Source organism: Phaethon aethereus (assembly GCF_964289735.1).
Source record: "Phaethon aethereus genome assembly, chromosome: 12".
Taxonomy (NCBI): domain Eukaryota; kingdom Metazoa; phylum Chordata; class Aves; order Phaethontiformes; family Phaethontidae; genus Phaethon; species Phaethon aethereus.
Genome location: NC_138588.1, coordinates 20,224,755 through 20,248,665, shown reverse-complemented (window position 1 = coordinate 20,248,665; position 23,911 = coordinate 20,224,755). Strand labels below are relative to the sequence as shown.

Genomic DNA, 23,911 nt, shown 5'->3' with positions numbered 1-23,911 from the left:
GGGGTGCAAAGGCCTAATGCCAAGTACTACAACAAAATAGAATTGATTTAGGTAAGGCAATGAAATATAGTGTAATTATACAGACCCAGATTCATTTCCTAACAAAGAAAGAACAGTTCCCATTAGTCTCTCAATAACAAAACCACCGTCGTGACTATGGCAACATTTCTTAAACCTCTGAATCAGATGACGAGTTTTTGTTCTTTATTGTAGCTTTTATATAAAAATTTTTCATTCAAGGACTTTCATCTTGATTTGTGCCAATCACTTTATAAGTTCATTAGTTTACAAATGATTGCAACAACCCGTTAATAAAATGGAACACCTAAAAAGGTTTTTAGTATTTTAAATAACTTCAAGCTTCATACTGTGGCTCTTCTTGTTAAGGAGGTTGAGCCAACAAGTAGCAGGAACAGCCCAGCAAGTTCTGATGCCCCAGTGGAAGTGACTAGTTGCAAGTTTTTTTATTGGCACAGCCTTGCTCTGCTTAAAAAACAACAACAAAAAAAAACAAACAAAAAAGAAAACAAAAAATTAACAGAATCTAAACAAAGAGCATCTTTTCCAAGAAACAGTTCATATTCTCATACAGCCATGAAAAATGTTTAATGACTTAACATACATGTGTTTTTCCTATATCATTAATTTGGAAATACTACAAATGCTGTCATTTTAGACCAGAAAAACTACTGTGATTTGCAAGACCTGACATTTCCTAAAACAGTATTAAACAATGTATTAAACTTCTTGGCTTTAAATGAAACGATACAACGCAAGTCTCTGCAGTCTGCATTTTGCAAAAGGTAAGAAATACACAAAAGTGTGTGAACAACTCACTCCTATTGAATGATCTTTAGTAACTCGATAGCCTGCTGTAGGGAGCTCACGCTTTCAAATAAAAAAAAAAGGGGGCGGGGAAAGGGAGGGCATGGCCCAAATATGCTTAATCCAGAAGAACAAATACGGTAAAGGCCCAAACTGCTCAGTCCAGATACCTAAGAGTGGAATGGTAAGGCTGTAACTTATACTTTACGTGTCAGTTGACAGATTATCCACTAATTTATCTAATAGCTAAAGTCTTCAGTACAGCTGTTATAGGGGCACTCATAGCTTGAGTCTGTGTGTTGGAAAACATAAAAAAGAGCTTGTTTTGTTGACATTGGTCCAGGTATGCAACAGTCCTCTGTATTAGCCATCTTCTTTCGGAGGAGTGTACCAGCCTATGGAGAACAGAGAATTGTGTTAGGTACCGACACTGCTACATCAAGATGATCTTACCGTCTTGTTCTGAACCTATGGGAGATGGAAGCCTCATCTGACTCCTTCCTTCCCTCTTAAAGTAGGCCAGCTCAGCGGGACCCAGGGCCCTAAATGCTAGCGGTCTGCAGTGGCAGATAAAGCATGTGGCATGTTCCAGGATCAGATCCAGTATACAGGCATGAAAATTTAAGCACCTCCAAGTTTGTTCTTTTCTTTTTTTGGTGGCAGCAGCTATCCCGAGTTGGACAAGCTTGGACAGCAACAGAGGAAGCTGCTGGAAGAACACTGCTGTAACAAAACCAAACGGAACATAGGTAAAACCCCCAAGCCTTCAAGCCACTTAATGTACAGACATCGGAACTTGACTACACCAGGATACTTGTACATAAATCCCACCTTGCGTACTGGAGTTAGGCGCGCAGAGGCATTTGAATGGTTTATCCTACTTCCGCAAATCTTGCTGTAGGAAAAAGGTCTCAGAAGCATCAGCTGAATAACTTGCCTCCCGGTAGGATTTGGCATGTTTAGCAGCTGACTCATACCTGATCAAGTGTGCGTAGTTTTTCCTAGCCACCTCCAGATCCCCAATCTTAATTCTCCCAGCCACTATTGTAAAAAAAATCCTCTAAGTTTTTGCACAGGGCCTATTTTTGTTGTCCCACTGAGCAGGTAGCAGCTCTAAGTTAAAGACACCTTCCACAGCAGCAATAAATGCTGTGAATGCTTTCCGTACGGCTCCTGACACAGCAGTAATCACTGTAGTCAAGGCTAGCACATAGCTAGAAGTAAACAGCCAGCCGTGCTGGCTTTTGTGGCAAACTAAAAAAGCAAAAGACTTTTAATGGCAAGATCAAAATATCATTAAAGCGGAAAGCATTTTAAACTTGTTATCCTTGATCTTCCAGCAGTAGAGAAGGCATTATGTTCAGTTTTAGAGGTAGGGAAACCGAGATGCTCACTACAGTCACACTGAAATACGCTCTCATGTTCACCACAACATGAATTCCCAGAGGACACTGTGTCCAACTTGGATCAAAGGAATACCACGGAAGTGCTAACTGGGCCTAACTCCCTCATCACAAGACCAGGGTACTGACTCTGCTGACTACTTTTTTACATAACATATCAGTCACTTAAACCTTTTAAAGCCTCAGGTCATTTGCTGTCTCTCCTCCTCCTGGCACAACAAATGCCATTATACCTAAAGCACTAGAATAGTTGTTAAAACAAGTACGCAGCTGAGAGACCATTAACTGGCTTTAAATAGGGTAAAAAAAATCCGCGTTCCATTTCTATTGCACACTTTTCCAGCCAGCGCACTTCACTTGGACTTTTTCTATTTTTCAGTCTCTGGGTGGTCTTTCCACTTTATCTCTTCCTTCATGATTACTACTCCTAAGGTCCTGCCACACTGAAACAAAGCCTTTCAGGGAAAAATAAGACACTTCAAAAGCTACAGTAACAATAGGGTTACTAGATCAACTGGCTGAAAATGAGATTGAACTACCTTTCAAAGACACATGGAACATTCATGTAAGCTGGAGAAGTTGCAGTGATTGTTAGGCAAGTTACTTTAAGCACTATCGTCTTCCCAGTGCAAGATGGTAAAAAGGAAACACCTTTTATAGTCTTCCCAAGCCAACATAAGACCCTTTGGCACTTCAAGTTTTACTGCAGCCAAATACCAATTCCCAGGTTGCTGTGCAGACAAGAATAAAGTCACAAGAATATACATACCATTTTTCTCATGTATTTGTACTAGTGACTTATAGGACTGCTGTGCTCTTGCTAGATTATATTGATTCTGAAAGGAGAAAAAGCTAACATAAAAAATCTGTGTGTAAACACAGTTTTACGAAGAAACACTACAGCGGGCTTACAAAGAAAAACCATGCACAATGTTACAACATACCTGGCTTTAAAGTACAGTACAAGATTTTCAAGTCAAATACCCTATTTCCTCATTTCTCCTCCATCATAATGACAATAATTTGCACACCCTTGCTGCTGGAAAGGGCCCTCTATTTGGAGGGTTCAGCACCTGAGGTAAGTCAGAAGTGTGTGCAACCGGAACGGCGGGCTTCCAGCAATCCCCACCGTAACTCTGTCTTGCTCAATTGAAGAGTTACTCTGTTAGACAGGATTGCGATCATACATTTTTACATCTTATCTAGTTCACTATCCTTGACTCGGTACTTAGAAACTGGCATCCAAGTGACAATTTCATTGACTTAAGTATTTAAACATCCTTTGAAAACAGCATTTACTACTTTAAAGTCTTAAGTTACAGTCCATTACCAGCATGCACACTTGAACTGAATTACGATTTCAATTACTACTGAATAGCTAGTTCAGAAGTATTTGCATGGTATTATTTCTCACCATCTCACGAAACTTTGCAGGTGTCTAGTCCAGTAAAAGGAGGAGAATTTCTTAATCCGCATCAGTGTATGCGAACCTGGCAGTCAGGCTGTCATATACAGCCCTCGTCAGAGCCGGAATTTCCAAATCCTACCGACTCCCAATTCTGAATCGTCCTTCCCTCCCTCCTTGCCAACATGGGGATAGGACAAGTCCAAATACTTACACACCCTGCCCTTCCCAAGGTTTTATCCTCCTCATACATTCATTGCTTCTTAACAAACTCATAGTTAACTGCCAATAAAATACTCATACATGCACCAGACATCAAGATAAGTCAACCTGCAAATATATTTGCAATGACAATTCTGTCATTCAGCATCTTCTATGCAAGTCAGCAAAGAAATGGAAGTCTAACAGTAATCTCTGAAATTGATATTACAGTGCATTTACCTTATTGGCTCCAAACTGTACTCTGGCTTTTCCTTTCACTAAAGTGGCATTGATCTGCATGATGACTGATTCTATTGAATAGGCACTGCTCCAGCCCTGGAGGAGGGAGAAAATATTTTTATATAACATGTACTTGCTTCTTGTGCTCACATTGCAAATCTATTTTGGAAGGTGTGCTTTGGGATTCCCCCCTTCCCCGACACACACACACCAGTTTTAGTTTTAACTACTCATTTTCAGTTAACAACTTTTGTTGTCCAGAGAAAATCTGGAAAGTGATATACAATATTAGCACTAAGAGCCTGTAACAGAAATGGAAAGGCTGAAATCACATTTCCAAAATACAGCAAGACAAAACCAAGAGCAGCTCTGTTATTGTAGCATTTACACATTTTCAGCAACGTCACAACAGAAATTAAAACTTCTTGTTGTAAGAAGCAGAAAAGTCTGCTATCTAATGAAGCCATTGAGTGAGCTATGACAATTTTGCTCCCATGAAAATTACTGCTTCTCTGTGGCATTACTTTACAGAGAAGATCGATCACCCTGTCTATACAAGTCATCTATGCCTAGAACTTTCTGCGATCCACACTTCTCCAGAGCTGGCTTCATGCAGCAGCATGAAAGCTGGAAAAGAAAACAATGTGTCTTGCTCCTCAGAACTCACTCTTTACACTGGCTTCCTCACAGAAAGTCTAAGAAATCAAAACTGATACGCTCTCACTTCTTGCCTCTTCCTCAGACCTCTCGTAAGCCATCCAAGGCAGAAAAGACAATCTTACACAAGATCAGCAAGGCAAATCCTGGTGGAACTGAGGTTTATTCCACCATGTTCCCTTTGGAGCATGTAATTTATTCCACACAGGGATTCTTCAACTCAGGGGAAACACCTGTTTTCAGTATTTTAACACATGCTTTGTTATTATCCAGATAACAAGAGTCTGTGTTCACCTGTTTAGTAAGAAGTTCCATGCATAATGCACCTCCACCTAGGACATACCTAGAGACAAATGTGAAAGAAAATGTATTTGACATCATCAGTTAGTCAGAAGATGAAACTGCTCAGAGCACTTTAAGCTTTTGCAGTCTAGTTTAAATTTTTTGTTCACATAAAGCTGAAATGCACTTTAACCAGTAACACATTGTAACTAGTTAGCCATATTATACTTATGCAAAGAAGATTAGCATTGTAAGACACTCCCCCCAAAAAAAAAAGCCAAAAAGCCCTTCCTTTGCTAAATACATTTAGTTAAAATCAGTGACTGAGCTAGTCTGTACAACTGCTTACACAACTGTACACAGACCATGAAAAAAAGGAAAGTTGCTTTTTATGGCTGCACTGTCTATATGTAGTATTGATACGTTGTTATAAAAACACACAAACAAAAATTCACTTCTGCAAAGAAATTTAACATAATTCCATACAATGTAGGTGCACCTATAAATCAAAGATGTAGACAAATGAGAGCAGATCTTCACTTGCTCTTTTCCTAGAAACCACGTTCTAATTTCCGTAACACTTCCTCATACATCGTACCGATTGGGACTCGGCAGTCAGCACAAAACCTGGACTGAAGGACTAGAATTTACCCTTCCAAAAATGTAGTCTCCCCTATGATCAAGATGTTCAAACAATGTAGATCTGTATGACATTCACAAGCAAACGATCACTGAAATCCACACCTGGGCCATTCTTTCTTTCATTCTACAAAGAAGTCCAAGCACAACAAAACCAGAATCCAAATGAGTTTTCTGGTGTCCGGCACAGCTTGTTTACTTTTTTGGTAGCAGCAATCTCATGAATGCTATTTAACTGCACTAACCATTTCTTGAATGCAAAAAAGACACGCAGCAATTAAAATCAAATCAGAATCAGCACCAGCTATTACAGACTGCATTTTCAAATGTGCATGTATAATTCCCTGTCAGCAGGAGGTGCATAAAAGCCTTGGAAGGTGAATTTAACCTTCTCTCCTTTGGATATACACAAGTTTCCACTCCACAGACAGCACTTCAAACATGTTTTAGATGACTTTTGGAGCACAGCATCAATTAAACTTAGTACCTTTGGATTAGCATTTGAGGAAATTTTAGACAAACTTTATAGCAGTGTTACCAGCAAAAGAGACTCGGTTAAGATCGTACAGCAAGTTTAAGGCAACACAGGGATCAAGACCCCTTGAAAGCACTAAGTCAAAACACCCTAGTATTCTGAACAATAGGAGAAGTAACAGCGATGTTAACCATCCACAGAGAGGCCAGTTCTTAAACATTATGGCAGGCACAGAGTCTTTCAAAGCTGAAAGACACAAGCTTAGCAATTCAAAGAGGAAATACATCTGGATGGAATATGCACCCAGCTGTTCGGCTCCTATTAGTTTGTGAAGCTTAAGCAGCAAGTCTCCATATCACACTTCGAGCTCTTCAAACTCAAGGTCTACAGCAGCTCATAAATACACATTTAGGGGAAACTTCTTGAAGTCCACATACATGGTAGTCTGAAAATGCTCCCTGCAAACTCAGTCAACCAATCTCAAGTTGTAACGTTTTCACCACAAAGTAAAATTTCTATAAAGCAATTCAAACCTACCCTCCTGTGAGCACAGGAGATACCACTCGCACAAAAGGAGGATCAAAAGGGAAGTTATCCTGAAAAGCATAACAAAAAAACAGGTTAAGAACTATACTGTGACAGTGTTTTCCTGACCAAAACGTATTTCAATAGCCTTACTTGGCAAATTGATTTAAATAAAAAAAAAAAAAAAAATCAAAAAGTAGTAACAATTTTCAGTTCTGTAAAAATCACATTTCTACAGTACTGGCTAAATATCAATCTTTGGGAAGCTTTAGTGTCACGCTTAAAGTTGCGCTTTTTTTTTTTTTTTTTTTTTAAAAAAATGCTACACCTCTTATCTTTACCAAAGTTAACAGCCAGGTCATTTCAGTCACTTCCTACAGTAAGCAACAAACTTTACCCCAGCATTTCTTCCCATAGACACATACCTTAAAAGAGAAGTTGAGTAAAATGTATTCTACACCTTCTTTTTCTTTTAAGACCTGAAGATCACTATGCAGTGGGCTATCAGGATCAACTCTATAAAAGAAGCAGGGGGGAGATCCTGAATGAAGTTTCAATTTTCACCACCTGTAAACAGTAATTACCCTTAAAGAGTTCCTTTATGTATTTGTAATTTACAAACTGTAATTTGAAGTGAACTTGAGAAAACTCCTTTTACAAAGTAAACGCTTTGTCATGAGATCAGCATGAAAGCTTGCTGCAACGCACTACATTCCCAATGCTATCAAGTGTTACTTGAACATAGATAGCACAAAACCACCTGTTTATTTTAAAACAGCAATTTTAATTCTTTTTAGTTTCCTGGAAATGTATGTCTCAAGGGGGGAGGGAGGGGCGGTGCGGAGAGCTATGTTTTAACAGGAAAACTGTAGCAATCTAGTTTTCAGCACAGTTAGTGAATCCTTTATGGAATATGTGATCACAGTTCTGTATCAGCTGTTAAAAGTAATCTGCATCAGCAGAAGCACTAAAGCCAGCAGCTTCTGCTCAGCAGAATTTCAACAATTGTTTGTTGCAAAATGCTCGGGGTGAGCAGCCTAGACATTAATTCAAATGCTACGGGGTTAATCCCACCCTGGCTCTGACACCCCACCAGCTTTTAAGAGAGACTAGCCAAAAAATGCCTGCAGCAAGCCAAATGCAGATGTTAAACAAAATGATGGGCTATTAAATCCAATCCTCTGCTACAGGTGAAACTTATTAGATCTCATTTCAGAATTATTTGGGTAGTTTGTCCCCATTCTACCAACAGGAAGCTGTTTCAGAAGAAAATCTCCCAATGCTTCGAAACCTATCACTTCCAGCCTCGCTTGCACTAGGCCAGCTCAGAGTTACTTGTTCTCGTAGCAACACTGTTCCTTAGGCAAATAGGCTCTTTTCTCTCTGACATTTACCCCCTCAACTAGCCTGCGTGCAGTTCATTTGTTTTCAGACACTTTTTGCTGGGATAAACAAACACAATACTTCTTATCTTCTCTTAGTCATTCTGGAAGCCATTTGCTGCATGCACTCCATTTTCTCCTTCTTGAAGGCAGAAAATCAGGCCTGTTCACAGCACTTGAAAAGAGGTTTCAAATCACTGCACAGTAGTTTAAGCACTCTGTTACAGAAGCACTCTATAGACAAGGCCTCCTGTAATACGGCATAGATTTTCTGCCAGATGTCATTCCTGCCATTTTCAGCTTCAAAACGTTCACATGCCTACAATTACACTAAGGAGGAAGCAAAACCGTGTTTCAGCAGCTGGAGACGTAGTCGTACAAGTCTTACCACCAGGACAAGGCAACAATTCCTACTGGCAGATGAAGTATTGTGCCAAAACAGCTTATGTCCTTATACTTATTCACCATGACATATCTGAACTGATGGAAGTTCTTTCATCTCTTGCCGTCTTTTGCAGCCACCCAGCCTAGTCTGGATAGGCTTTTCCTTCCTATATGTTATCTTGTAGGATGATGGCAGATGATCCCATTCCCAGGAATAATTTCAATATACTACCCCTAGAATTAAAGTTACTGGAATATGGACACAACAAGATGACTTATCATCTAGTACACGCAGTGAAAAGCGGTACATAAGAGAAAACAAGGTATATAATTATCTAAGTCATAATTATGTTATACCTAAATTTTTAGTCCTATGTGTTTGCTCAACTAGAAATAAAGAACTAATGACACTAAGGCAGTTGTGTTGCTTCTTACATCTTGGAAAAAATAAGAAGTTGCATTTTCTTGAATTTAAAACAAAAAAACCCAAACTAGAACCACCCAGAAAAACTCTAGACAAAAAATGTCATCATTTAAGGCATCATATTTTGAACTACTTTTGGAAAGAGAACTGAACACTCATGAAAGTTAGTGACACACACTGTGTTGGCTGTGCAACGAGGGTTTGTTTTTTTGCCAGCTCAGTTACTACAGTTCAATCTCTGTACACATTTCTGTATACCAGAATTGTAGCCACCACGCACTATTTTATATGCTCTGGCTAGAGATTCTGATTTATCAAAAGTAAGACTCTCTGCAGCAATAATAAAAAGGATTCTTCAGAACATGAAAAAACTTTAACAACTTACTTTAGAAGCTTAACGTGCCATTCATACAAGCTGTCATTTACCAGTTCCACTGAATATATCCCTGTAGAAATATTAGATAGAATTAATTATGCACTAAGAGTTTAACAAGGTAAATTTTAAACAAAAACGTTCTTTGCTTTTAAGTACAAACACTGTCAGTAGACATAAGCAACAGATAAGATACTGATACCGAGGCACATCCATCCTCCAACAGCAGAAGCATTTTGGAGCAACTACAAGGAAAAAAAAGTTCTTTCGTTTCCATTAAAAAAATTCTACATGAATCAAAATGCTTTTCTGACACCTAACCACTTCCTCTTCAAACTTTCCACAGCAACAACTCCAGCTTGCTTAGTACTCAGTATATTTTATACCCAGTATCTGACCAACACATTTAAAAAAAATTGATCACAGTCTGAGTATGCAGCATTGTATTTCACAGGTTCTCATCAGTATTGGCAGACCAGGACAGGACACCGAACAGTGTATGGACTAGAAAGATAAAAAGAAGATACTGCACTGGATGAAGCACATTCCCAACAGCTGACCAAAGCAGTCAGAAAGATGCATCAAAAAACCCAGCTGTCTCTGCAAGCCAGCTAGTGATTTTCAGTGGTCCATTTGTTTTAAGCACATTAAACAATAGTTATGCATTTCACTCAAAGGGAAGGATCAAAGGTTATCTGCTATTTCCTTGTATATTCAGGCTTCCTCTCTGCAGAAGTTCACAAGCAGCCCAGGAAAAAGCAATAGCTCTTTAACCATCAGACAGGATTTAGAAAACGGTATGAGTTACATTCCAAAGTCTAATCTCCTCCCCGGCAGACTCTTCACGCATATACACTAAACAGCTATGATTAAACTTGTTACCTGGGCTAATATTTAACAGTATCTATTGCTGACGTAACTATTTGGAAGACACATGCTAACTGGGAATCTGCCTAGGATTTCTGAAGGCTGTACAACCAATAGACTGCAGTCACCACATTCTCTCCAAGGAATTACAGTATTCACTCCTGAGTTTTACTATTCTAGAATACATTATCTTGCAGTTGAAATTTTTAAGCATTAGTACTTGGAGTGCAGATGACATTTCCAGTAACCTTTATTTCTAAAGCACTCCAAAACTCAGTAAACAAGGTAAAGAAATCATGCTTATTTCTCCTTACCACAGTGCCACAAACAAGTGGATACTGCAGCCATGATCATGATTTCAAATTTTTCTAAGTCTAGGACAACAAAGTAGGTCTGAAAACTTACGGTGCTCTCAATGTCCCTTTTAATCAGCAGCTAGTTCAGAGACGCCACACTTTTCTGTTCGAGGATGAACAGAAAGAGCTATTACGGCCTTTTTCCAATTTCCCAGGTCCAAGGACACTATTTTCTGAATTGCCCTTAGTATAAGTGGAAGTCACAAAGTATAAGAATTTCAATTTGTACTGCTCTGATGTAACACCAGAAGAGTTGACATTCAGAACTCTGCTATCTTCCTCCACCTACATACAAAAGGGAGTGAAGACTGGAAGAAGCAGCCACTCAGTAAGGCTCTGGCACCTATCACAAGTCCAAAATACTTGTTACAGACCACAGAACAAGTTGCAGTAAGGATTCTGACACCATCCTAAGTAATAGAAGATCACAAGAGAAGTTCCATCAGCTTGTTTATTCGCTAAGCCTCTACCCCTATTCCTGCACTCCTTCCACCACCCTAAGAGTCCTGCTCTTACCCAGAATTCACGTACCAGCCCTCCAGCTCCATGGGTTAGCAAGGTCCACATGCTTTGCTAGCTTGCCCAAAGGAACAACTTTTGCTGGTCTTAAGAGCTGTACTGTACCTAAACCAGAAGTTGTAAAAGGGTTCTTCAGAAAGATACGCACGTTCAGGACTGACAAGAATGCACCTTAGCAGAACAGGAAGCTACTTAATCAACCTTTCAAGCACCCAGATTTTGAGCTGAATAGTATCTGTATGTCCTCAAGAGCAGCAGCAGCGTTGCTCACTGCCTTGATACAAACTTCTTAACACCACTATCCACCGCTGAAGGGGGGTTGTTCGGGTTTTTTTAATAGGCAAGAGGTGTTGTTTGGAACAAGCTCATATACTTTTTTCTTAATTTAGGCAATAAGAGGAAAAAAGTTACTGTTCAGAAGAATTTAACTGATTAGTACCAGTTTCTGAGAGGTCCTTAAGGTAAGGAAGGGAATCAAGGTAGGTTCCCCTCACTTAAACACAGGAGGTTTTTTGTTTTCTTCCTCTGAAAGGCCATCCATGGAGTTGAAGTAAAAGCAAGCACACAGAACCATGAAGCAAGGAAAACATTAAGAGATTAAAAGGTACAAAGAAAAACAGGCCCTTCCAAAATAGAGGCAATGTCTTACTTAATAGCAACTTTACTACAACTAGAAGTAAATCCCAGAGTGTTTGGATAAAAACAGTGAGTTGAAGTCACTGTATATGAACAGCACAGCTGCTAAAGATATGAACGGAAAAGATTGCATTTAATATCCCCAAATTCTTTGTTCCTCCTTCTCCTTCCCTGCCCCTCCTCAAATTATTTTAGGACCTTTGTGAATTCTTCCATATGAACTAGCCAAATATCCAACTTTGTATTTGGAAACGAGATCATCTTAGTCTGGAGGACTTGTGACTCCTATTATCAAAACAGTTTAATTAAACTCCATCTAATTTATAGCAAAATATCTTAATTTGCTGGCTATTTTTTGCTTCTGTTAGCTTCTAAGAAAATGGTTTCTCTATTGGTTTTTAAGGGTAGTTCTTCACCTACATTTTCCAGACAGATAAGCAACTTTCCTGTTGACAGCAATCTTGCAGTCATCTTTTGCTTGAATTCCAACAGCAGTATTTCAATCACTAAAGAAACTTCAGTTCTAAAATAAATACCGAATATACACCCATAGTTGAAGTCCTGACAGTGATTTTTAATGCTACTGTTTTATAAAATGGTTTAAGAGAAAACAAAAAATTTAAAGCACTATTACTACAGGTATTAATGTCAGAAGTCCCAGTGTTGTCCTATTGTCAATCCTGAAAACATGTAACCTCACATACACTAAATAAAGTGATTCTTATGCAACTAAAAAGCAGCCTTAGATTTTCTGGCTTACATTGCAAAAAATTAAAACAGTGTTCAATTACCTTGCAACAGTTTACCAGAACCTTTAAGTTTCACAATGGTTCCCTTTGTGTGTTAACAGTAAGAAATTAAATTAAGGGAAAAATGGACTGTGGAGCAAGTACTCAGAACAAAGATAGCATTAAAAAAAGTCAATTATCTAATATGCCCCTGCTCACATGGTGACAGTTATCTAACATCAAAAGACAGAACTAGGCTATAAAAGCAGGAGTTCTGTGCAAAGGAGAGGAACTGATACTTAAATTCACTCAAGTCCTAAGACTAAACAAAGCCATAAGGAATGAATCTGTGGAAGTTTTATAATAAACAGCATCGTTTACTGGCAAAAATTAATAAATGTATCAATAGCATGGTGTTTCAAAGCAGGATTGCCATCAGTTTTATAGCATCAGCCTCCACTTGACACTTCACTTCATTAACGTGTTTAGAGATCAAAATGAGGCATCCAGCTGCTGTCTTTTTAAACATTCTTCAGTCATAAGCTAATACTACAGTATTAAATTAATTACTAAAGTATTAGCTTATACCCACCCTTTAGTATCTCAACTTCCTTTACAGCTTAGCAAGATCTACTTTTCCTCATCACTTAGAGTATGCTTTCCTACATCAGGAGTTCAGTCTTTTGCATCTAGTTAAGACTTGTTACTAATCTAAAGCCAAGAAATGGCATTATTAAGCAACTCAAATCCTCACCTCAAAGTACACCTATTACAGGGACTCCTGGTTGTGCCTCCAGCAGTACCGCTATGTGATTAAGCACCATAGAGTCTTCAGAGTTGAGCAGATTTGTTATACCCCATCTTTGTTCTAACCACAAAAACAAACCCTGAAGATCATACATGGGCAGTAAAGCATCTCTCATGACTTAACACAGATACATTTCTAGGCTCTTCCTTAGACCCACTAATCCATTCTTTACCAGATAGATGGTGATTAGGGCACACTAGCAAGCACTCAGTTGCAATAAAGCCTAAAAGAAGTAGGCTACCTTAGATCAACACTAGGTTACTGAATCAAATTTATAGTTCACACATTTTACCACTGTCCACAGTACTTCAGCACGTAAAGCTATTTACCTAAAAGGTAAATATGGCAAATCAAACCAGGAGCCTCTTGCCTCTTCAAGTCTGTCCTTTTACACACAAGTTAAAATGCCATAGCCACCACGTGAAATTTAAGCCCCCTAAAAATAAACTAGGGGAGAAAAGTAACACAGAGGATTAAAGTTTAGACTGACTTTCTAAATCGGGCATTCCTCCTGTTCCCATCCTGGCCTGCACCAGGTTCTCATACCTAACTGCAGTGATGGAGCTGTCTACTCAGCTACCTCCAGGAATACATCTTGCCTGAAATCTATGCAATATCTATTTCTTGTATGGTAACACTCAGGCAATTCAATATACCGATTCCTTTGCTGAGCTAGTTTAGATACCCGTTATATGGAGCAAATGGAACATCCAACCACCTACCTAAAGCTAATCAGCGTTTATTATTCAAACAAATTCAAAAGACAAGCTTGTTTTCTATTGCCATCTACATCCTTATTTCAAGGAATACATGGAGCTCAGGATCAGATTAAGACCATCACAAAATAAGAAAAATAACAGCAGTGTAATTAAGGCTAAAGCCTGTAAAATACCAAAACCTGCTGCTGGACACAAATCCCCCTACAGCAAGCGTATTCTTGTGAGCAGTACTACCCACTGGCAGTAGTCAAAGCTTTTGCCCTATATACCTGGAGAGCTGAATTTCAGGTAGTTATGAAAAATCAAAAAGTCCCGCAGGAGTAATCTTGAGTTGTTCTTTGTAGTCATCCACCCCAAGAGCATTCTCATAGTTACACCAGTCCTGTTAATTCTTGTATGAAGCTTTGCATAAGAAAAAGGAAGAACTTTGAGAATGTGTATCCTGACTTCCTTTTTCTCCACATACACTATTTTATATAATGAGATTATATACAATGTATGTATCTATGTATTTCTATATATGTGCACACATATATACACACACATATGACAACAAAACAAAGAAGGATTAGCAGGAAGTATTTGCTAAGAGAATTCTTTTAAAATGTATTTTAAGAAGGGAAATCTGAAGCATTTTACCTGTTTTATAACTCTGTGATCTATATATATCCCTGAGTTCTTTCATAAGTCGATCTGAAGCCTGAACTGACCCAGAGACTGCACCCTGAAACAAACAAAAAAAGACTCCAAGTAAGTGAAAAGGAATACTTACATCAAACAGATTTCTTTCCATTACAAAGGTACACTAACTAGAAGGTATTAAGAATATATTAAATTTTGCATTAGGATTAGGTTTTTGAAAAGTTACGTATTCTAGTGTAAGTCTATTCAAGACTACTCAAAAGAAACAAGACACATCCTCTAAAGCAGCACTCTAGTATATACTGTTACATGGTATAGGTGAGACAAGCTTTTAATCAAGGTACAGTAGACATTTTTCTGTTAAAGGAGTTGAATTCTCTTTGGCATTTTGATTTCCAAGATGGATCCACAGTACACTTCTAATAGGGAGATATTTCCTTTTACCTTCTGCTCTGACGCACTGGGAGGAAGAACAAGACTACCCTTAAGAACAAGCTTCTGCACACAAGGCTTTGCTGTTTTGTCAGAAGTATATTTTTATTTGGTTAGGACACAAGGTACAGGAGTTGGGAAGTATCCACTATAGAACACCAGCTTCTGGATTAAGTAAGACCAACCAATATATTTAGAAAATGCAGAACCAAAGCAACACTGTTATTTGCAATAGAATAAATAAATAAATAAACCACCAACAACTACACAGAGGAAGACTAAGGTAAGTAAGCTTCAAAATACCAAATACTTTGTTGTGATTTGTCATAGTTCCTGCGGTTTATGCAACCTGGGCAGAAATCTTTTCATTCTTTCAGAGATCAGTTCTGTATTACTCAGTATCTCAAAGTGATAGCATATAATTTCTGAACCTGCTATTTCAGCCTGAGATACAGTGTTAGAGAGAAAAAAAAAATTTTTCACTCTAAAAACCACGAGTTATTGACCAACTAACCAACACACCAGTTACCAAGTAACTGATGTCTACTTAACGTCAACAACTGCTGCACGGGATGTATTCTGCACACATCCCCAACGCTCATAGTTCTGCAACCTTGGTAATAATTTTTTCTGAGCTTTAAGTGAGGACAGAACTTTCTCCTCTTACAAAATCAAAGTGCTTATTTAGAATAACACCATGACAGAAAAGTACCTAGATTCCTCTCTCCAATTCAACGCCGAAGATAGCAGGACAAATTTTGATATTAAACCTTAGATGTTACATGATTACACTGCTTATATATTCCCCACAAAATACCATTTCACGGTCAAGATTTTTGGAACACAGAGAAATAAAAATTAGTGTTACAAGATTTAAAATATGGGAAAGGAATGAGGACTCCAAATGCAGTAAGGTAGCTACCACCCCAAACCCCGACCCTGTGAAACTCTGGCTTTCACAAGCAGTCAGTTTCCCAAAGGTAGATTATTTCATGAGGCACACACAGTCCCCCGCTGCTGCTTGGACTTCAGTCACTCCCACTGAAATACAGGCTAATACAGGAGTCTCATAATCATGCTTTCAGGAGCAGGAAAGAAAAAACAATCAAAACCTGAAAAAAAATCCCCCACCTAGAATAAAGCTAAGTTCAGATTCCCTATATGAAATACTGAATGATTAGTTTATGTGTCTGTTTTTCTACTGCATCTAAAAATTTGAAGAGATTTGTTTCCTCAGTTTCCTTTCAGACACTATGAACTTCTACAGACAGATCCTTTTTGGACAGAAGTGTCAGAGAAGTATTTCTGGAGGAATCTGATGCAGTTATGACCATTGTCTAATACCTGAAATGTCAGCCCTGTTTGCCTGAAGTAAACAGTAACACTATATATTCTACCAGTTCTTAATTGTAGGATCAGATTATTTCTTAATGAGGATTAAATATCAGTAATAGTTACTTGATGCTAAAGCCTCCACATAGTCCTTTGTCTTCTCTGTTCAGTAGCATCATATAATATGCTTAGCTTCACACTATAATCGGTAGAGTATTCTTTTAGGTTTTTCATATTCCACTGGATGTAATTATGCAGATTACTGAAATTCCACTAGTTTTTCTTATGTATGTAGAATGAACTTTGTAATTAACTATGTAAATAAAAGGCAACTCCTTTCATCTGATGAAACAAAAGCTAGATAAAGACAGGGCTCCAGACAAGTCATTTCTCAGTTTACCAAAGCCCCTGTCTATAGAGCAGGGGAGAGGGATTGTTCTTCCTTTAACAGCAAGCAAATGATGTTTTATGGGAAAAAAAGTTGTTTGTGTACATTATTTGCAGATTACTATTATTTATACCCACTATTTTCAGATTAGCTGAAAAGGCAAGCATTACACTTAAAGAGTTAACACAACTCAGTTTAAACCACCATTCTCTGTAAAATTGCTGTGCTTTTTCAGACCTGTACTGCGAGTGTTAAGGTTGAGAGTCATGAATGTGTTGAGTCCTGAGGAAAGAAACTTCATAGAGAAGTGTCAAGATTTCGGCTTTCTTCTGTGCAGAGCTGTGCAATATCCTTGCCTCATCTGCTGTATTGCTTATGGGAAGAAGGCATTTTCTTACGTTTTTCACAGAGTATCAACCTCTAAATACAGGCAATTTAAAACCAACTTCGATTCTCAGAGGCATCCTTGTGGAAAACGTAGTTCCCTTACTGCATCTTTATTTCCATCAAATTAAGCTACTGAATTTCTGTATATAATGTTGGAAGCTCACCTTTGCATAATGAAAATTTAAGTACCTTCTGTACTGTAATAATTTAAAACCCAAAACTTCACACACCCACACACTCCGGAGTGCCATTACAACTGCTGATAAACTGAAGTGGTATTTAAAAAAAAAAAGGGGGGGTTAATTTTAGTGTGTGTGAGGTAGCCTCAGTAGACTTTGTCTATGACAGTGTTTTTCACTCTTTTTCCTAGGAGTTTCTAGTTGCGCTGCCTACTCCTTATATAGCAGCATTAAATATAGTTAGACTTGCTACTCTGAAGAAGTGGTGGACTGCAAACCAGTAATCTATGATCAAGGGAAAGAGGCTAGTAAGCTTAACCTAAGAAGTTTAGCACAGGAGCTTACTTTACAGGCTTGGAACTACCCTTGGAGGAAGCCGAAGAGGAAGCCCGCAGAGATTAACTGCGGTACCTGATGGTAACCTTAATGCCAAACACCACTGCTTTGAAACGAAGTCTTTTTTCTGGTGTCACTTGTTTTTTTATAACTACTGTTAAAGTGCAGTTTAGAAGAGAGTACGACTTGCATCACACCACTGCATGATGTAGCAGAGCAGCGAGTTTAGTTTTGACTATAATGGTACTAAAATTAAAACCTTTTTAACTTTCAATAACTCGCTATATACAAGTTATAATTTCAAAGACTGAATTCAAACATAAATATCTGAGTATCCTTCTGGAAAAGTAGGCCCTACCACTCCAAGGGAGATAAAGCTCCTCTTTCTCCTGTTGTGGAATCAAGACTTATAATTGCAGCTGCCTTAGAAATAACCGGTCAATCACGGGATCTGACAGCTACATGTCATGTGAGGTTGATGCCAAGAGCTGAAAGGCATAACTGTTTGATCTGTGAACTGAAGCAGTTAAAAAAGCTGCCAGACAAGCCCCAAGTGACTTTTTTCCCTAATAAGTAATCATATAGGCACAAAAAGTCTCCTCCCCTCATGAACAAGCATACCTGTGGTTCTCCAGAACAATGAGCAGGTAAGCTGGAGAAATCCCTGCTACAGGAGGTAAACGTTTATGTGGACAACATGCCATTTGCTTAGAGTTGCAAACAACAGAAACATCTGCTGCAGGAATTCCCAGAAACAAAACTGTTGGACATGAAAAGTATTGATGAGATGCATCACTACAAGCTTGTCCTGTTCTCAAACTCTTCTCCCTAAGGACATGCTTCTGCCACTGTCAGAAACGTGAAACTTTGGTTCCAGTCAGTACAGGCATTCTGTTTTTCAGAAGCATTTCTATCCTTATTTAGTATTTTAGTGTGAACGCACAAGTTTGAGTAAAATACTTTATAGAACAGTTAAGCAACCTCCAAGAAAACTCAGTTCAGAACCGAGCTTCTGCATTCCCAAGTCAGTAGGGCACACCTAACCATGCAGAAACCAGCGCAGCACATGCCACTGCCCCAGCCATCTGCTGCACTAAGCCTCCAGAGACACAAGGTTTTGCAGCCTCGGCCCTTCTCCTTTGGACATTTCCTTTACCTCTTCCATCCCTCTAAACACAACCACCGCCTGCTCTTTATATGAGTTATCTGAGGTAGGAGGTGCAGTTCGATGCAGTTTTAAATCCAAAGACTGGATTGTTTGTTTTCTGTCCAATCAGAAAAATACTGTCACATGGCGAAACAGTACAATAAATCGCCTCACAACACGTTTCAGATAATTCAGCCACAAGACCAGAAATTGCCTGCTAAAACAAAACACAAAAAATGGAAACTCTTCCAAGATAATAAAATAAAAATCTGAAGTGACCCAAAAGACCTAAAGAATACAAGCTTGCTCTATTGTCACTGAACTTTCTCAGTATTGGTGCAGAAGTACATTCATTCTTGGAAGTTAAAGTAGATTCATACTTACTTCAAAGATTAGACTGAAAATGGAAATGACGCCTTAGACTTCATAACATCTGAAGATGAAAGTGGAAACATTTGAGACTTCTAAAGGAAAGTGCATAAACTCCTCAGTAGGAAATGGAAAAGGCTAATAGCATTATCTAAATAAGAAAAGCGTTAATCTCTAAAATGACTATGTGGGGAGAGACCTCTGAAAAGCAAGCAGCAGCAAGTCGTTAAATATCTGAAGTTAATGATTCCAGTTCAAAGACCGTTTTTTATTCCCAGTAAGCAAGTGGTTCTTTAAAGTTATTACAATGTTAAGAGGAGGATTAATTCTTGCTCCAAGTTACATACTGTACCGCAAGCCAAATTTAAGTTTATTTCCTGATGCCAGCAAGAAGAGGATTAGGGATACTGCCAAGGAGCAGAACTAGTTTACAAAATTAGTAGATACAGATTCTTAACTTGCATAAAACACACAAACCCTAAAAACGCCTATGACAAAAGTCTTGAGCAGCAGAAAAAGAATCTTTAATCTGTTAAAGTCTTTAATCTGCGTACGCAAAAACAGGACTGCATGCACTCCTTCCCTACAGAAAAACCTTTTGCATGATCCGTATCTTCAACCTACGTTTCAGCCAAGGGGAGAGAGCATGACTCATGGATTTGGGCCAATGAACATGTAAAGAAACCAGAAAGTCTTCTGGTTGCATTGGGCACTAGTCAAAACCCTACATTAGGTTTCATGTTCCCTCTTCTCCCAACAACAAGCATGTAAATGGCACAGCTTTGTTTTACTTTGCTGACAAAATAAAGTAGACCAAAAGAGCTGTGTGAAAACCTGACTATTTTTAGCCACTATATTTAAGTTCATGAAACTCCTGCTGTCCTTGCAGAAAACTCACTGTGAAGGACTGTACAGATTTAAATTTTGCTTTATGTTAGGATATTGAGCAAACTTCTGCTATCTTAGACCATGTTTAACATGTTCTGTTACAAGTCCCCCGTGCTGTTTTGGCAGCAAAAAGGAGCATTTAAGTGCTACTAGGTTAGCTATTTTGCAGGTTAGTAGTGCAGCTATAGTTTTAAATTCTCAAGCACTTAGGAGTAAACCTTCACAGGTCCTTCGAGAAATTATTTAAGCAGCACAGCTATTTCTGGTGACCCACAAAAATACCACAGTTCCTCAGCAGCACTTGAATACCCTGTTCCCTGTACTCAGCTGACCTTGTTTATGCACCAGCATCAACTAGAGTGTCTTGGCATGAGAAACAGCTATTATGTAAGTTGAATCTGCTGTTGTCAAACAAAAAAAAAAGCACTCAGCAGTGCTCATTTCAGCTCCACTAGATGGGGAAGGAAAAAGCAAAAGGAAAGGCAGTATTTGCCAAATGGGAAAGAACACACAGCAGAAGAGAATCCGCAGTTTTAAAAGGCTTTCCACATCAGAGAAGAATGTTGACACTATAAACACCTTTTTTCAGTTCTACCTAATTTTTAGATGATGGTAAAGCAGACCATGCCTTTCAGGCTGCAAGTGGATTTATTTTATTTAACAATTAAGAAGTCTTTACCATTAGGTCTGAGTTGTAAGTACAGAGATGTACAGAATCTGAATAAGCATCTTCTCAAACGCTGAACAAACAGTTAAGTTAAAAAACCCAAAAAACAGTAAGTGGCCATTGTGTTTATGGTTAGTCAAGTCTTAAAACAGACTTGACTATATAGCAAAAGCAGTTTGGCACCTTATGTTGACCTGCTTTTAAGTACTGAAATGCTGATCAGGTTTTGTTTGGGGTTTTTTTTCCAGTTGATTGGTTTTTTGTTTTGTTGAGTTTTTTGCTGTTTGTTTGTTTTTGAACCAGTGGCTGTACACTTACCTATCAGGTTGTCTGAAGGGAACTATTGAATTCATACACAAATCAAAAAGCAATCTCCTCTAGCCAGCTATCTCATGCTGCCTATGAAGCAGAACATAAGTCTAAGGTATTTTTAACAGGTTTGCACTGAAGTCATATTAGAACAGCACTGGGACAGGAGCAGAAGACTTGTAGTTGAAGAACTCCGATTGAAGCATTTCTATTTTATTTCCTTTGCAAACCAGTGGGCTACAACCTGAATCTCTTTTCCATATTGAAGTGTCAGCAATCAAGAGGAAGAAGGTTTTTTTCCTAAACTAGGTAAGGTTATTTAGGGCCAGTAATTCATGACAAGACATAGTCAAGATTCTGGTAACAAAAGGAGCTTCTTCCCTAAATTGTTATGATAACGAGACCTATCAAGAGTGCATCCAATATTAAAAGTGGATTGGCTTGGCTAGTGCCAAGCACTTTGAATATATATAGTTCTCACTACAAATGAAGTGATGTTTACAATAGCAATTCTCTTGATTCTAACATAATTTAAGTGCAGTTTAGGCTTCTTAGAAAATATTTACTGGAAAAATCATCAAGTATAAGAAATAGAACAAAGCTGATTCCTTGGGCAAAAAGCCAGGTATTCCCTACATACCAATCCTAAACCTTATTCCTTCCCTAAATACTTACAGGTCCCTCCCCTGTACCTAACTACTGCTCACATCCTCAACTATTATCCTAAACAGAAATAGCGCATCTTGTCTCTGGACATGATCTACACATCTGCTGACTTACCACAGAGCATATAAAAACTTATGAGCTCACACACTAAAGGGCACCAATTTAAGCACCTTCTTCGCCTACAGGTGACTTAGGGAAATTTTAGAACCCTTACCTTTGGTTGATATTGGTCATGAACAGAAGTATTGAATTTCATCCATTACACATTTTAAGCCTCTGTGAAACAGAAGTTTCAACTTCTTTGAAAGCCAGGCTAAATAAAATTAAGGTTGCATGACATCATCATTCCCTCCTACATGCACCTTTGAGAAGCAGAAGCTTCTCTGGAACTTGGCACTTGTGACAAAACATTTCTAAGCCTCTGGAGAACAAACAGGCTTTTAAAACTGCCTACTGGCAGGATCACTCAGAAAATTGTGATAACAAAGCTGCAAAGCTGCTGAAGGCCCCTTGCTTTGTGTATGTCAAAGAAAAAATTCAATAATTTCCAAGCAGCATAGACATTACTAAAAAACCAAACTCATGCACAAAATGGATTTAAAGCACAAATTCCTAGGTTTACTAAGTATGTTAAGTCACCTATGACTTAACACAGTCAATTTTATATAGGGTTTCGTTATTTTAATAAGGGCTCAGCAACAAAAGTCATGCTTAATATCTAGATCAGCCTTCTGCTGATTCTGCAAGGAGGACTATTGTTTGTAAGAAAGGCATCAAGCAAAAGACAACCAAATAGATACCCCTGGAAATCAGACCACCAGTTAAATATCATTAACAAGTGTGAAACCTGGATCTACATGCAAGAGCTGACTCTAGTGAAAAGCTGAAAGATGCTTCTTCATCCGAAATGCCAAGAATATCCTAACCCAATTTACAAAAGAAATTATGATAGCACTCTCCCAGGCTGAATTAGAGTGCTTTGAAGTAGTTTTTGTGCCTCTGTGGGATGTGGACCAGCAACTAACTTCCTGTGCCAAGGATTTTGATGAAATATGAGTCCATTTGTTAAACAACCTTGGAATATTAGCTGGCCTATCCAAACTTCTCTAAAAAGAGCTATTTAGGTTCTGTAACTTGAGACATTTGTCCTATAAATGCTAGAAGTCAGCTACAGGTGAATTTATGCATAAGTGCACAGCAGTAGGCTTTATTTGCTGAAAATCGTTTCTATGTTAAAGCTAGAAGTATTACAAAGAAAAAACCTAAGTCATTAACTCACATTTAAGTGATCTTGCCTTTGATTTTTTCTGATCTTCTCTAAGATTGCAAGGTTCTCTTTTTCAATGCCTTCATCCTCAGATTTCTTCCCATCAACTGGTTCCTCCTCCTTCATATCATAGTGATCCAGATCTTCAATGTCCTACAGGATAGAGGAAAATTCATTGTAAACAACTTAACTACGTCTTCGTTCAACAAAAGCTTCTCCAAGGGCATTTAGGGTTACAGTCACATACTGCACAGCACTATGTATTCATGATTGCTGGATGCCATTTCTATTCTGCTCCAGCTTTACTCTCTCAGCCAACAGTATTCATTGGAAGTGTAGGGAGCCTTCACAATACAAACGATACCCAAATTCACAATATGTTTCTGGTCACAGAAACAAGCACAATAAAACCTGTGCAAGAAGTTAAGATTGTGGTGAATTAGCCCATTAAGTCGGTAGAAAACAGGAAGTTAAGGCATTTTGAGCAGGGCTTGAGAATCCAAAAGTACCCAAAGTTAGGGTGTCTCCAAGACGTTTCTAATAGCAGACTCTTTCAGTTAGAATCCTCACTGTATTACATTTCTGGCAAACAATGATTAACATACCTGGCAGGGCTACAGCAACCCTTCAAGAAAGTTAAATATTAGAAAGCTGCACATATTTTATCCAAAATGAACATTTCAGCTGAAGATTAGATGCAGCATTAGGATAGGAGACAAAATTATGTGGTCAAATATCCTGATCACATGAGCCAACATTTCAGTTCTGAGTTCTAGACTAAGACACTGAAAAAATCTTCCCCTCTATTCTGACACAGGGCTGTCCTGTTGCAGAGAAGCACTCTGAACTTAACTGCCTGTAAGGTGATTCAAGTGCTATTTGCGGAGAGAAGGGAAGGATGCAAGTACCTTGAGATGAAAAAGGAAGCGCTACAGCAGCCACACCAGCAAGCTATGAGTACACAACTATCAGATATGCTCCAATATGCAGTGCTCCACCATACCTGTGGCTACTCTTTATGCACCATCTGTTTGCATGGCAGGAAAACCCGGCC

At 38.5% G+C, this 23,911-nt stretch overlaps 1 protein-coding gene across 3 annotated transcripts in view; it reads right to left on the bottom strand.

Annotated features, from left to right (window-relative positions):
• Positions 1-1,188: 1,188 nt before the first annotated feature.
• The window catches only part of UBE2Q2 (ubiquitin conjugating enzyme E2 Q2), a gene marked incomplete at both ends in the record, with an annotated part of 48,510 nt that continues 25,787 nt past the window's right edge, over positions 1,189-23,911 (bottom strand). For all 3 annotated transcript variants that reach the window (XM_082005291.1, XM_082005292.1, XM_082005293.1), the window contains 9 exons: positions 1,189-1,220; positions 2,998-3,064; positions 4,075-4,170; positions 5,026-5,074; positions 6,665-6,723; positions 7,078-7,168; positions 9,228-9,288; positions 14,488-14,572; positions 22,870-23,010. In XM_082005291.1, the coding sequence (XP_081861417.1) occupies positions 1,189-1,220; positions 2,998-3,064; positions 4,075-4,170; positions 5,026-5,074; positions 6,665-6,723; positions 7,078-7,168; positions 9,228-9,288; positions 14,488-14,572; positions 22,870-23,010 (681 nt within the window). The remainder of the gene's footprint in view (positions 1,221-2,997; positions 3,065-4,074; positions 4,171-5,025; positions 5,075-6,664; positions 6,724-7,077; positions 7,169-9,227; positions 9,289-14,487; positions 14,573-22,869; positions 23,011-23,911) is intronic.